Here is a 14,459-nt window from a genome sequence, read left to right as displayed (position 1 = left end):
ATGATCTAGTATGTGATGCATACTAGCTCATTATGCCTTTGTCTTACAGTTTTTTTGTTTTTTTTCAGGTTTACAACCACTTTAAGATGCTGATCCGACTTGGATGCGACTTCATTTCAATTCTATGTTCTGAAATTGCACCCAAGTCGGACCAATGTAGTGTAGGAACCTTTTCAAAAGTCAGACTGACACAAGTCGGATAAGTTAAGACGCCGCCCATAGGGAACCATTCATTTTGACATGTCATGCGACTTATTTTCTCAAAGTCGGAGCGCTTGTCGCACCAGTGTGAACCGATGATTTCTTAATTAAAACCTTCCTGATTTTCCCTGTTAAACTGTGAGCCAGTAAATACACTTACATAATGAGCATTGAGTTGGTACAGAATTTTGCTAGCTTTTCTCTACTATTCCAATGAAACAACATGAAACAGAGTACAAGTTCTACGTTTCCAGTTTTTACAAAATTTTGAAAAAAAAAGTTGTAGCTGGCGTTCTACTCAAATTGAAAACAGGATTACCAATGTTTTTGGACTTTTGCATGAATGTGTTCTGAAATATATTATATTTTTGTCATTGAAAGTGCCATTGTAAGATATAATTACAGTACTATACAGCCTTATGTAGCCAACACACTTAACATTTACATCACCATATCATTATTGAACAAACGGTTCAAACATTCAAGGCCATTGATGGAAAAGCATATGCACATGTAAAAATGTTGCATGTAGGAAAACAAACATTTGCTGCCAATAACAGCAACTTAATACCTTCTATACCCACTGATCAAGGATGAGCCGAAAAACCTGAAGCAGGATAGGTGAACATGACCGAACATTCAAAAATATTCATGCAGAGAACACAATGAAAAAATGCACACTCATTGCAACTAAGAAACAGATATGGAAAAAATTGGGTTTGGAGCGTTGGTACTAAAACACCATATTCTACAGAATTATGTCTACACTGCTCAGAATGTTACCTGCCCAAAAATGTTTGGTACTTTACAATGTTGCAACAGCTGCTCAGGCTTTGGGTGTGCCAAATTAAAAGTTCTGCAGCAGGAATGATGGCAGGCCTACAGTAGTGGTTGTAGATGTTAACAGTGCCAAGCTAGGAGTGATAGAAGGAGGTGTTAATGGTGGCTCGCTGTGCTCATCGGAGCAGGAGATGGCAATGGTGACAGGTGGTGGGATTTTATTTCATGCCTGCAACAATGAAAAGAGAGGCAGCGTCTGCAGTAGGGGCATGGTAGGTTTCACTGATACAAAACTGGTTAATTTTACCAAATGTCAATCCAGGGACACTGTGGAAAATAGATAGTGTTTTCTGAGGACAACCCCAGTCCTAGATGGCAGCAAGGCTCCATAAGAGTTATCCACTTTTTACAATAGAGTACTTTTCCTATCTGGGCCATCACACCTATACACAGGAGAATATTATTGTAGTTTATGTTAGCGTGCAGCACTAAATCTACATTCTGAGAGGATACTGGCTGCAGGTCTGCCCAGCAGCTCAATTGCATACCAGGAAAGCACTGACCAGTGGTCCATCCATTAATTAAGCTGGTCATCTGTTAGAAGGGTCTCAACATCCACACTTGACACGTACTCCCCCACCATATCATGCAGCCACTGTTGATAGCTGCTGGCGGAACACAGACCCTGTCGCTGGGTAGAGAAAAATGTTTTGAATGCTTCACTTATGCAGCCACTCCCACCACTTCTCCTTCTTTCAATGACAGCAGGCTCAAAGCATTGTTAGTTAAGCAGTATATTGCCAGACTATGGAAAGGTGGTTGCCAGGTTAGTATGTTCTTTGGGTGTTTCCTTTTTTGCCCACTCTATGAGTACAGGATGAGCTCTGCAACTTTCTCCTTGTATTGTGGATCCAGGAGGCTCTGAAGCATGAACAAGCCCTGCCAAAGTCCTCAGAGTCTCTGCAGACAACATTATCCTCTGCTTCCTCCCCCTAGCCTGGGGGTCAGCAACCTGTAGATCACGATTATCCAGCAGATCGTGGACAGGTGAATGGTAGATCACGGTCTGGGTTTGCTGACCCACCATTTTAGAGCATTAAACAGAGTGCAATGCAGAGGGACTACTTGTAAAGTGGGAGCTGTAGTAGGGAGCAAGAGCTGCATAAGCTGATGCCTCCTCTGTAGTGCTGGCACCTGTCCCATGCGGAGTGATACCAACTGCACTCCACCTCTTATCCAGACTAGTGGTTTCCAGAGTGGTGCCAGCAGCAGGAAAGAAGAGATCAGGTCAGTGTGAAGCAATACACTGGGCATAATAGTATAGGGCTGCTTTCACATTGATGCACTGCAGTTTACCCATCCCGTGGGTGCAGTGTGCCTGCAGCTTTCCTGTGGGTTTGCTGCGCTTAGTCATAGATTTCTATTACAACCTGCTGTTTTATCAGCCCCCAGCTTTACGTGCTAAAGAGAACTAAGGCTGCCACTGCCAAATGCAACTAAGGGCTCATTCACAACTGCAGCAAGCACTGCTGCTCCTCATAAAAGTGATCCAAGTGAGTGTTCACAGGTGGTGAGGAGGAAATATGTTGCCTCCTCACCACCATGATTGCTGTGCAATGCAAGCAATTGTGACATGGTAGTATGGCAATTAGAGGTTTAAATCAGGTGTGAGGAGACAACACTGTGCCTGGTGATCTTTGACTTCTCCCATGTTGTTCAGGTGGATCTCCACCTCTTTAAGGTTGCCTACCCCTGCTCATACAGCTCCTGGGGTTTGTGAGGGACAAAAAATACCCTCGAAGCTTGCCCCATGGCCGCCTCCTGAATGCCTCTGCAGCAACCATACTGCTCTTCCTTGTGTATCTGCTGAGGCCTCCCAGGGATGGTGCCTGGATATAGTGGGCCCTGAGACACCAGGAAGATATTCTCTTTCTCCTGCTGCTGTTCCTTTAGTGTTCTGCCTATAATATCAAGCAGTATCAAGAAAACCACAGAAACTATGAGGCTGATACCCAACATGTCACAGCTCACCTTTCTGGTTGCCGTCCCAACTGCGACAATACAGTGCATGCACCCTGTATGAGGATTCCACTGACATAGGGATAAGACCCTCAGCTCCCTCAAGCCTGTCCTCCTGCCTTACTCAAACAGGTACTAATTCATGGCCCGCCTATGCATGCGCAGGCAGTGCAAAATAGCAGGGTGAAGTCTCACTGGGTGGGCATGTCACATATCAGGTGATGCGAAATTCCCCTGAACTTCCCCCAGCCACACACTGGCTGCCTATGACCAGCTAAAATGGCTACAAACTCTTCTGACCAGCCTCAGAAGATCCTGTAAGATAGGGTCCCATCCAGGAAGTGCTGTTCTACCAGATTGAAATTTTGTGTCTGGCAAGGCATATGTGTGAACTTTCTCTGATGTAGGGCAGACATCAGGTTGGTGCCATTGTCACTCACGACTTTTCCAGCACAAGATGGTTAACCACTTCTAAGCCTACATCTACAGAGCTGAAATAGTCTCTGCCCCAGTGTGGCTCCTGTCTCCTAGGCATACCAGCTTCAACACTGTGTGTCATCGCTTTGCCTGAGTTGTTGCATAGCTCCTGAACACTTTCTGAAAATTAATGGTTTAGAAAGTGACTCATCTGAGGAGGGAATTGATGAAGATGGAGGGGAAGGAGGCAACTGTGCTGTCACTGTCACCACCTGTAAGGATGTGGGGTAGCACAATCAGCTACTATGGTGTGCCACCTACAGAATTTTTCCCAGATTCCAGAAAAATTACTCAGTAGGCCATGATTGATATATACACCATTCCTGCCAATACTTGCCGGACTGCGTGTCTGTGGTCAGGTGGACCCTCCTGCTGACCTGTGTGGTCCAGTAACATGAAAACATTACCTATCACATGATAGTGGAGGGTTAGAAAAAGCAGCCTGGAACCTGCTACTGCTGTACAGCACAGGCCACAAATTCACAAAAGTGGGCTGAATCCACTGGCTTGAAAGACTTGAGCTGTAAAGCCAGCAATTTTGCCAAACTCACATTTTGCTGCTTGGCACAAGGGTGGCTGGAGGCATACTTCTTTTCATTGCAGCAGCTGGGGTAGAGAAACTTGACTCCTCAATGCTGCAGCTGGAGATGCCAGGGTCGGTAGGCAGAATCAGAGCAAGGTTGCAGCCTGCACTTGCCCATACTCTTGGGGGCACCATTCTTACCCTCTTCTCGGCTGGATGAGCCGTGAGGTAAATTTCTGAAGCACCTTGAATGACTTTCATCCCTATCTCTATAGGGTAGGGTGCTAATGGAAAGTCTTGTCTAGTAGGGATAGAGGTAGAGAGGGAGGAACTGGAAGGAGGAGTGCTGCTGACAGTCAGCATTTAGGTGCTACTTCCAATGAGCTGTGTGGTGAAAAGTAACGTGTCTCTTGATACACATGATACCCAAGTGACCAATGGTATTGCCACGCTTGATAAGCTTTAGACAGAGATTGAAAATTACTGTGAAGCTGTCTGCAGCACGTGTTGAAAAAGGCCCACAGAGTTGAGGTCTGGGAAGAGACTGGGGACTAAGAATGCTCTGTACCCGGAGAGCTCTGCCATTTGGTGGAGTAAGATGGCTGCACCCACCACTTTTCTGCCACCTGCCTCTGGATGACATCCGGCCTCGCTGATATTGTGCCTCTTCAAACCCAAGTTTTTTCAGACCTCATCATCACTACCCCCCCCCCCCCCCACAATCACTAGAGCCAACTTGGCAGTAGACTGCATGTGTGTTAATTGGTTCTGCCAGGAGTAGAAGAGGCAGAACAGGGCACTTAGCGCTGCTGATTACTTCAATCTACTCTGCACAAAGAAAGGAGGATAACAATAAAGGCTTAGTTAGCCACTTCTTCAATTTTTCCACAGGCTCTGGGTGTATAGCACTCTCAGTGCTACAAAACACATACCCTGCCTGTAGATGCTGCACCCAAACCATTAGTTTGACCTGTAGACATGAATGCTGCTTGCCCCTATAGCTGCACGGGAACTACTTCTACCTCTATTTTTGGGCCTCCCAGACATGATGTTAATGTGGGGCTTATTGCCTAATTTTATTGGGAACTCTGGCAAGAGCTGTATGTGGGGGATGTGCTTAGGTGCACAGGCCAAACTACTTTTGTGGATAAAACTGTACCACAATAATATGCCATTCTCAGTTGCAAGAAAATGTCAGTTTTTGTGCTGTTACCGATAACTTCACACTGTGTTTGCTGCTGACCCTGTCACAAATATAAATAAATAAACAAATAAAAAAGCCCCCTTTTGCACACTTGCAATGTGGGTGCAGATTACAATCACGATCCCCTTACTGATCTGCTTAAACGTACACCCATGTTCAATGCAAACGTTGCTTTCCTAGTTTGCAGTGTGCCTAGCCCTAGATCATAAAAATAACCCCACTTTTTTTATTTATTTTTATGCTGAGAAAGAGCACTAGGGAATGTGTATGCTCAGTTTCTAACATAAAAAAAATAAAATAAAAAAAGTAACTAATGTCACAATTGCTATGAAGTGCCCATGTGCCAAAAAGGGAACAGCCCCAAAAGACCCACAAATTCTGATATTGGAGCAACTGACTTCAGCAAACCTATGTGTATTTATCAGTTTATTCTCCATTCACAAGAAGCAGTGATTAAAATGATTTGCACATGCTTGATGTAGCCAAAACCTGCGCTTCTGCATATACACATCATATATGTGTAAACCTCCACCTAACATTGGCTGTGGCCTTTTTAAATGTTAGCCCTTTTTCACACATGCAAATTAGCTTACAGATGACAAATGGCTCCAAAAACTTCAGAAAGAAAATTCCAGTTTTATTTTAGGTACACCAGAACGTAGTGTATGTGTGGATGCTGATGCATATAACTTAACAAAGCACATATTTAATGAATTTGTATGCCAACTGGTGTCTGTGTATCCATGAGCAGCATGGGTCCATATTTTTGTGAGGATACAATTTTGTTGTATGGTCTGTTATGTACGTGCACAAAACATAAAATGCTGCATATATAATGATTGTCAAACATTGTAATTATTAATATAACTTTTTTGAAAGTCTGATCATATTTTGATAATCATTCATGCAGAAATCCAAATTATTTGAAAGGGTTAATGCGGTTTCTCTTAAAACTGTATTTGTAGTTAATTTTCACAGAATTGAATTTGTAACAAAGATGCTTCACTAATATTTTGCATAGAAATAAATGTATTTTTATTTTACAGCAACAACTGTGAAAGGGATGCCGTCATTATCTCTATCATTAATGGTTGCACATCGGTATATTCTGCCACAGTTATTTACGCAATCATTGGATTCCGTGCTACAGCTAGATATGATGACTGCTTTGCCAGGTGAGCAATGAAAAGGAATCCTAATGTTGCTCTTTATCAAAAAAATTGGGGAGCGTTGAGATGGAGTAAAATTGTTAATGGGAGGAAAAGGTTAACATTCACCATGTAGAGGCGTTATTGGGTACATGGTACTACTCTTGTCTGTTTACACATATAGACTGAAGATCTAAAATAATAAAATGTTCCAAAAGGAGAGATTGTAATTTAGTTGTATTAGGGATGATCTTAGCAGACTCGATTTTATGTTTATATTAGTAGCTTATGTTTATCAACATTTTTAGAAAGCATTAAAACAACAGTGTGTGATATAAAATCATAGCCAGTGCCCCCTATCCCCTTCTTCCCACCAGGGTCACTCAGTGAGAAAGCTTTATTCAGTAGACCATGCCTTCTCCCTCACAATCTCCCAATGAAAAAGTAAAAATGTACAAAAATATTTTTGGGTCTTTTCCTTATTTTTTGTGTATTTTGCTTTTTTTAGGAAATAGGGGAAAAGCTAAATCAAAAAGCAACTTAGAAATTAAGAGAGAGTACCCCATTTTTTGTTTCTTTTATTTATTTGGTATATTTTATTATTATATGGCAAAAAATTTTTTTTTATTGTGTATATTTAAAAAAAAAAAAAGCATGAAAAAGATCCAATTTTACAAAAGTAAAAAAAAAGGCAAAATAATCGCACAATTTGAAGATGTTGAGTTATTTACTGTGATGTTTTTATTAACATAAACAAAGAAATGATAGTCCAACAATCTGTAATTGAAAGGCACAATGTATCTTTCATATTTTTGTTCCCGATATACCTTTATGTTCTGACTTAGGGAAATGTACATTCAATGCAAAGCAAATTTATGAAGAAATTTGATTTGTTTAATTTTTTATTGCATATGTTTTATAGCAGAAAGCAAAAAATATTTTTTTTTCAAAATTTTCACTATTTTTTGTTTATATTGCAAAAAATAAAAAAATCCAGTGATGATCAAATATCACCAAAAGAAGGCTCTATTTGTGTGAAAAAAAAACTATATATTTTGTTTGTCTACAGCGTTACATGATCAGGCAATCGCCATTTAAAGTAGCGCTGTGCCGAATAGCAAAAAATGGCCATTAAGGGGGTAAAATCTTCAGGAGCTGACGTGGTTAAACTGATCCTCTGGGTTCAATACTTTTTGAATCATTGATCTAGAACATGTATACAGATCAGCAAAGTCTAAATAAATTAAACCGCCTTATCTTTATATTTGTTTGTTATTCAAATACTAAAGGCAGAGGAATGACATCAACACAACTAGCATTTGCAGAAGAAGGCTCCAACATAGATTCAATTTTTCTTGTAAAGGTTTCTATTTAAAAGTGAAGTATGGGTATGGAAAAAAAAAGCAAATAAACATAATCACCCTAACCTCCAGTCTGATGCTGCACCTGTCCCCCACAGGCTCGAAGTCCAAGAACGGAGAGATTACATGACAGCTGATTGCTCAGTTCTCTGTCAGCTCTGAATGGAGAGTATTGACTGTCAGTCATCACTATCTGCTGTGCCGCTCCATCAGTCACTGGAGCTGCTGGGGAGGGAGCAAGCTCTCTAGCAGACAGCTGGGTGAATCCCGACAATATGGTTAGGATGCTTTCGGAGCCTGAATCGGCTCTGTGACATCAGCTGATGTTTGAGACTGCTGTTGCCTGATTCTGGGGCACAGGAGAGCAAATGTAAGTGCACTGCTCTGACCCAGAAGAGAAGAATTTGGCTATACTCCTCTTTTAAGTATATCAAAATCCAAAATATTTTAAGTTCTAATTAGACTTTTTAAGGCCTTCTGTGTCTCATTCAGGAGATTTGACTTCCTGTCCTGGAGAAGCAACAGGAAGTCAGAGGAAATCCCAGGTCAGCTGGAAATGAAGATAGCCAAAAAGTTAGAGGGGTTTTTAAACTATGCGATGGTAGAGATAGTCAGCGCAGAACATATTCCAGAGGGTAGTATTAGGGGCATTAGTGGTAGGTTTATCAAAGCACATACACCCAAGGTAAGTATAGTAACAAGTCCCGTGGCCGGCGGGGGAGTGGCCGGATGTGCAAGGTGCGGCGGGTGTGTGCGGAGATGTGAGTGAGTTGCTGACAAGCTCTCTCCCTGTGTCTGCGATGCTCAGCATATACTAGGCCGGGAAGACGGAGCGGCTGATCGGATGAACGGTGACTGGCGGGACATATGTAAAGTGACGAGACAGCGGAGACTCCGGAACTCGCCGAGGGGAGCCGAGACATTACCGGAAGCTGCCGAGTCCCGCCGAGTCTAGTCGGAAGGACACGCTGTATGAGAGACACGCATGGGATGCGTTACGGTCAAGCACTGTCTTGGGGGATACGCTGGGGGAGGTGAAAGGAGCTGCGCAAGGCTTTGGTGCAGGAGGAGATCTCAAAAGCCCTGAGGTATGTGTAGAGGGACTGGGGGAGCTGGACAGAGGCAGAGGAGTCAGGATAATTGATAGCAACGAAAAAGGGATACCTGTCCCCTCCACCCCAGACCCAGCTGCTCACTGGTAAGAAGATTTCCGTATGTATGTATGAGAGCTGTGTATCAAGGGAGCTTCCAACTCCCATATTAGGTGGATTGATATCCCACCATCCCCAAGTACCCCAAGTTGGTTAATAACGGATAAACCGATATGAGAAGTATAAAATACAGGATCGGTGTGAATGTTTGAACTGTTTTCTGTTTTCTTCTGTTTTTTATTAAATTGCATAAGTGCGGTATATCCTGTTTACATAGATACCGGCATTGAGTCACGACTTTTATGAAGGAAAGATTACTGATATTGGCCGGACTTATATTTAATTGGCCAACCCAGCGTACGGGACTTTTCTTGTCTCCCCCTCCTCCATTGGAGCCCCCCCCCTTTTTTTTTTTTTTCCTTTTGCCCTGGCTCCCTCTGAGGTGTCAAGGAAATGTTTATCCTATTTCTCTAAGGCTCTCTGGACTATAATACTGTTCTTGTTTTTATCGCTGTAACTGTGCTGCTTCACTGATTGAAGCCTCCATTTTGGCAGTGATCTTGGTAGTGACCCTGAATAAAAGATGTCAAGGCGTCGAGGAGAGGAACATGTGTCAGCGGAGAGTGAAGGGACACAACACCCTCGCTCCTCAAAAGAAAAGAACTCACAGGTAGCCCAAGCAGCTGCAGCAAAACTAGAGCGGTACACCCGTACATTAGGCCAGTCTCCAATAAAGGGAGAGCAATCGATATTATTGGGCCAACCTGTACAAGTGAAGCCGCAACAAGGGGGCCCAGTGGATAGAAAAAGCCAGGGTCAACCCTCAGCATCAAACGCTACGGGCGCATCAGGCCCAAAGAATACAAGTAAACGTCAAGGGGTAACCCATGGAGATACGGAATCATTGTTGAGAGCAACTCCCCCCACTGAGGAGGACCCAACCTTAAGAGAGGTTCTTCAAGCTGTTAACGTATGCAAAACATCACTGGGAGAGCTATGTGGTCAGTTTAAGAGTATGAAGGAGGAGCTGTCAATGTTCAGACAGGACATGCAAAAAGCAGCAGAAAGAACTGCACAGCTAGAAATAAGGATAAGCCAAATGGAAGATGATTTGTACCCAGTGCAGCAAGAAGTTAATAGCATGAGGAAACAACTAGTTAATCAATTTACCAGAATGGATGAAATAGAAAATAGACTACGCAGAGATAACATAAGGATGTTGGGACTGCCTGAGGGGTGTGAAGGGCCTGATCCGATAAGATTCCTAGAATCATGGTTTATAGTAAAGTTCGGTAGAGAAAAATTCTCAGCTTTTTTTTTCTATAGAAAGGGCTCACCGAGTCCCTTTTAAGCCTACACTTACGGGGGGTCGTCCCAGACCAATTATCCTGAAATTTTTTAATTATAACGACAAAGTGGCATTGATGCGTGGGGCAAGGGACCTGGGTAATGTTATGCATAACGGTGTGAAGATCTCCTTTTTTCCAGATTACTCCCCAGAATTACAGAGGCGTAGGGCTGAATTCTTAGAGGTCAAACGTACCCTACGGTCTCATGGGGTCTCGTACGCTCTCTTATACCCAGCGCGGCTGCGAATAGCGGCGCTGGGGGGAATACAGTTGTTTGACTCCCCGGGTGATGTAGCCTTATGGCTGGAGGCCAATAAAGAGTCATTGTAGATATACAAGGGGGGGGGGGGGGGGTGGGAGGGGAGGGGTGAGGGGGGGAATGGATAATTTTTTTTTTTTTTGTGTTGTTGTTGTTTCACTTTTTGCTATTGAGTAATTTTTCTGGAACACGGGGAGAGAGATGAGAGTGGTTTAAATGAAGTATGAAAGATTGTTAGAAGGGGAGATAGGGTTAAAGGTTGTGATAATATTTGCCACTTGTTTATTACCACTTTTCGTTTTTGTAACTTCCTTGGCGGAGGAAGAAGGTTATAAGAGTGGGGAAGGGAAAGAGGGCAGGGAGGAGAGTGTGAAGGCCATGAGTAACCCCTTGGGGGATTGCCTAAACAGGTGGAGGGCTGGGGGGGTGGGATGGGAGGGGGTGGTTAGGAATGGGCGGGAGGGGAGAGAGGGAGGATTGGGTCAAGTAATTTTTGAGTTAGGGGTACATAAGAAGATGAGGGTTGAACACTACAGCGTGGTTGCACAAATAATAGCTGATTTAGAAATCAACACTATAAAGATGATACACCTGTGGGGAATTTGTAATTTAGGAGGCTGGGGTTGGCGCACGTATAGTGTACTTCCACTTTTTTGTTATTTTATTTCTTTGTGTATTTTGAATAATGCAGGACAAAATACTTAATGTGGCCTCCTGGAATATAAGAGGCCTGGGGAGCCCAATTAAACGTGCAACGGTTTTCTCGATGTTGGAGAGGCACGGGATCGGTCTGGCCTGCCTGCAGGAGACACATTTAACAAAATTAACTGCACCTCAACTTAAAAATAGAAGATTTCAAAACCAGTACCACTCCACTTATACATCATACTCGAGAGGAGTGAGTGTGATGGTGGGAACTGGGGTGAGGTTCTCCTGCAGACAGGTCAGTATTGATGAACTCGGCCGTTATGTTTTTTTATACTGTAGTTTGGAGGATAAACCCTACGTCTTAGCAGGTGTCTATGTACCGCCCCCATTTAAGATGGAGGTGGTGTACAAATTTATGGACTTCCTGGTGAATAAGGAGGAGGTTCCAGTTATAATGCTGGGGGACTTCAACGAAGTGCTTGACAGAGGGATCGATAGATTCCCCACTAAACAACATCTGGGACAGTCAGGGTCAACAAGGTTGAGTGACTTCCTGAGGGAAGTGGGATTGTTAGATATGTGGAGAGTGAGGAATGTGAACATTAAGCAATACTCTTGTTTTTCAAGTTCGCACTCGACACTCTCCAGAATAGATATGGCCCTGGGTAATGAGGAAGCACTGCAAGATGTAAGGGATATAGAGTATCTGCCTAGAGGGATATCAGACCATTCATTACTGAAAGTAGCACTGAGTATAGGGGAGAAAAAAAGAATAACGGTGGGGGGCTGGAGAATTAGCCCATTCTGGCTGGAATTACTGACGGAAGTAGAAGAAATCCCAATAAGAATAAAAGAGTTTTTAGTATTTAATATAGATACGGCCCCAGCTAATATAACATGGGATACATTAAAAGCATATATTAGAGGTATCCTGATCCACCAGGTAGCTAAAATTAAACAGAAAAATAGGAGTTGGGAGGAAGGGATCAGGAAGGAAGTAATAGAGGCAGAGGAAAATTATGTTAAAGATCCCACTTATGAAAAGAAAGAGATATGGCTGAATAAACAGCAGGGGTACAGATCATTAATTACTAAAAGGGAAGAAAATAAGCGGCTATTTCAGAAGCAACGTTACTTTGGAGAAGGAGAGAGTGTGGGCAGGATGTTGGCTCAGCTAGTAAGAACTAACTCCCCCCCATCTATAATCCCAGCGATTAAGTCCATGAATGGGAAAGTCCTCACAAATGGGAAGGAGATTGTAGAAACATTTAGATCTTTCTATGAGGACCTATATAAATCCTGAGGTCAGAGAAATAAAGATGATTTGGATGCTTTCTTGGAGAAAGTGAAACTCCCAAACCTCACACAAGAGGAGAGAGAGGACTTGGAAGCCCCCTTAACCTTGAGTGAGATACAGCAGGCGGTGTTAGGCATGGCTAATCAAAAATCTCCAGGGCCAGATGGCCTTCCGGTGGAGCTATACAAAAAATATAGTGAAATGCTAATTCCAGAGCTACTTAGGACCTTGATGGGGGCAAAGTTAGAGGGGAGACTACCCGCATCCATGAGGGAGGCGACCATTATCGTTATACCTAAGGAAGGGAAAGATCCCCAAGAGGTAGCCTCGTACAGGCCGATATCACTTTTATGCTCGGATGCAAAAATCCTGGCTAAGGCCTTGGCAAATAGGCTAAATAAGGTAATTAAGAGGCTTATACATATAGACCAGACAGGCTTCATTGAAGGGCGATCAACCAGTATGAATATAAGAAGGGCTTTTTTAAATATTCAGGCTCCCCAGGTGGGGACGGGATCAAGGGCCATCTTATCCTTGGATATGACAAAGGCTTTTGATAGTTTAGAATGGGAGTATCTGTGGCGTGTCCTGGAGGGATGTGGGTTTGGTCCCACATTCATCGGATGGATTAAAATGTTGTATAGTACCCCCACTGCGAGAGTAAGAATAAATAAAGAACAATCTGAATGCATAGAAATGAGTAGAGGGACAAGGCAGGGGTGTCCACTCTCCCCAATGCTCTTTGCCGTAGCAATGGAGCCACTGGCGATTGCCATTAGATCAGAACCGGGGATACTAGGGTTTCAAATGGAGGAGGGCAGGGAAGAAAGGATCGCATTATATGCGGACGATGTCCTCCTATTTTTAGGGGATACTGGCCAATCTCTGGTAAGGGCAATTAAGTTAGTGGAAAATTTCGGAGGGTTTTCGGGCCTAATAATAAACTGGGGAAAGTCAGAACTGCTTCAACTAGATAACCCAGGCGTGGGAATTGCAATGGGGATACCGCGGCTGGAGGTGGTAGAGGTAATGAAATACCTCGGTATATACTTAACAGCAGATTTAGAGCAGTATGCTGATAAAAATTTGGTCCCGTTAGTGGGTAAATTTAAGCGAAGCTGTGATGCCTGGAGCCGACTCCCACTGTCAGTAGCGGGCAGATGTAGCTTGATAAAGATGATATGGCTGCCACAATTGCTATATGTCCTGCATAATGCTCCAGTGTGGATAGGGAGGAAGTGGTTTAAAAAACTTGAGACCCTCTTCCGAAAGTTAATCTGGAAGGGCGGACAGGCGAGGATTCGACTCCAGGCATTACAGCAGCCAACAGATAGGGGGGGCCTAGCGGTACCCAGTCCCAGGAATTATTACCTAGCAGCTCAGTTGCAACATTTGGTGGGATGTGATCAGGAGGGGGAGGTTAATCCAAATGGTAGAATAATGCTGATAAGAGCCCCACATAAAACCATGGTGGAGGTACTGGAGGCAAGCTCTTTTTATCGTAAGGATCCCATAACAAATATGGTAAGCAAGGTATGGAGAACGGTAAAAAAGATGCTGGGGGGTAATGGATGGACAGAATACACCCCATTATGGGACAATATGAATTTGCAAGAAGTACGGTCAATTGGGAAAATCAGTACCTGGGAAAAGAAGGGCATAACTAGGCTAAGTCAAATTTATGATGGCAGCACTGTAAAAACATTCATAGACTTAAAAAGAGAATTCGGCGTACCGCAAAAAACATTTTATCGTTATTTGCAGCTTCGGCATGCATTGACAGCGCAGTGTGGCTCACAGATACCGGAATGGGATAAGATATCTCTTCCCCAGGAGATAATGAAAATAGATAAACCCCAGGGAGCTATCTCTGCCCTTTATGAATTAATATGTAAGACTACTGAAATAGAATCAGGCTTAGTTAAACAAAAGAAGAAGTGGGAGGAGGATATAGGTGAAATTACAGAGGAACAGTGGAAGAGAATATTGGAACTAGGACCATGGGTATCGGTCTCCCCGCCACAGAAAGTATCACATTTAAT

The 14,459-nt window shown here is 43.3% G+C and overlaps 1 protein-coding gene across 1 annotated transcript in view; it reads left to right on the top strand.

The window, feature by feature from the left end:
* The window catches only part of SLC6A19 (solute carrier family 6 member 19), a 116,179-nt gene that overhangs the window by 73,490 nt on the left and 28,230 nt on the right, over window positions 1–14,459 (top strand). Inside the window, exon 7 of the mRNA XM_077491821.1 lies at window positions 6,251–6,379. Within this exon, the coding sequence (XP_077347947.1) occupies window positions 6,251–6,379 (129 nt within the window). The remainder of the gene's footprint in view (window positions 1–6,250; window positions 6,380–14,459) is intronic.

Source organism: Lithobates pipiens, unplaced genomic scaffold (assembly GCF_037356315.1).
Source record: "Lithobates pipiens isolate NorthernLeopardFrog02 unplaced genomic scaffold, aLitPip1_a1.2 Scaffold_19, whole genome shotgun sequence".
NCBI classification, from domain to species: Eukaryota; Metazoa; Chordata; class Amphibia; order Anura; family Ranidae; genus Lithobates; species Lithobates pipiens.
The sequence above is the reverse complement of the archived record's forward strand: the minus strand, read 5'-3'. Positions and strand labels throughout refer to the sequence as shown.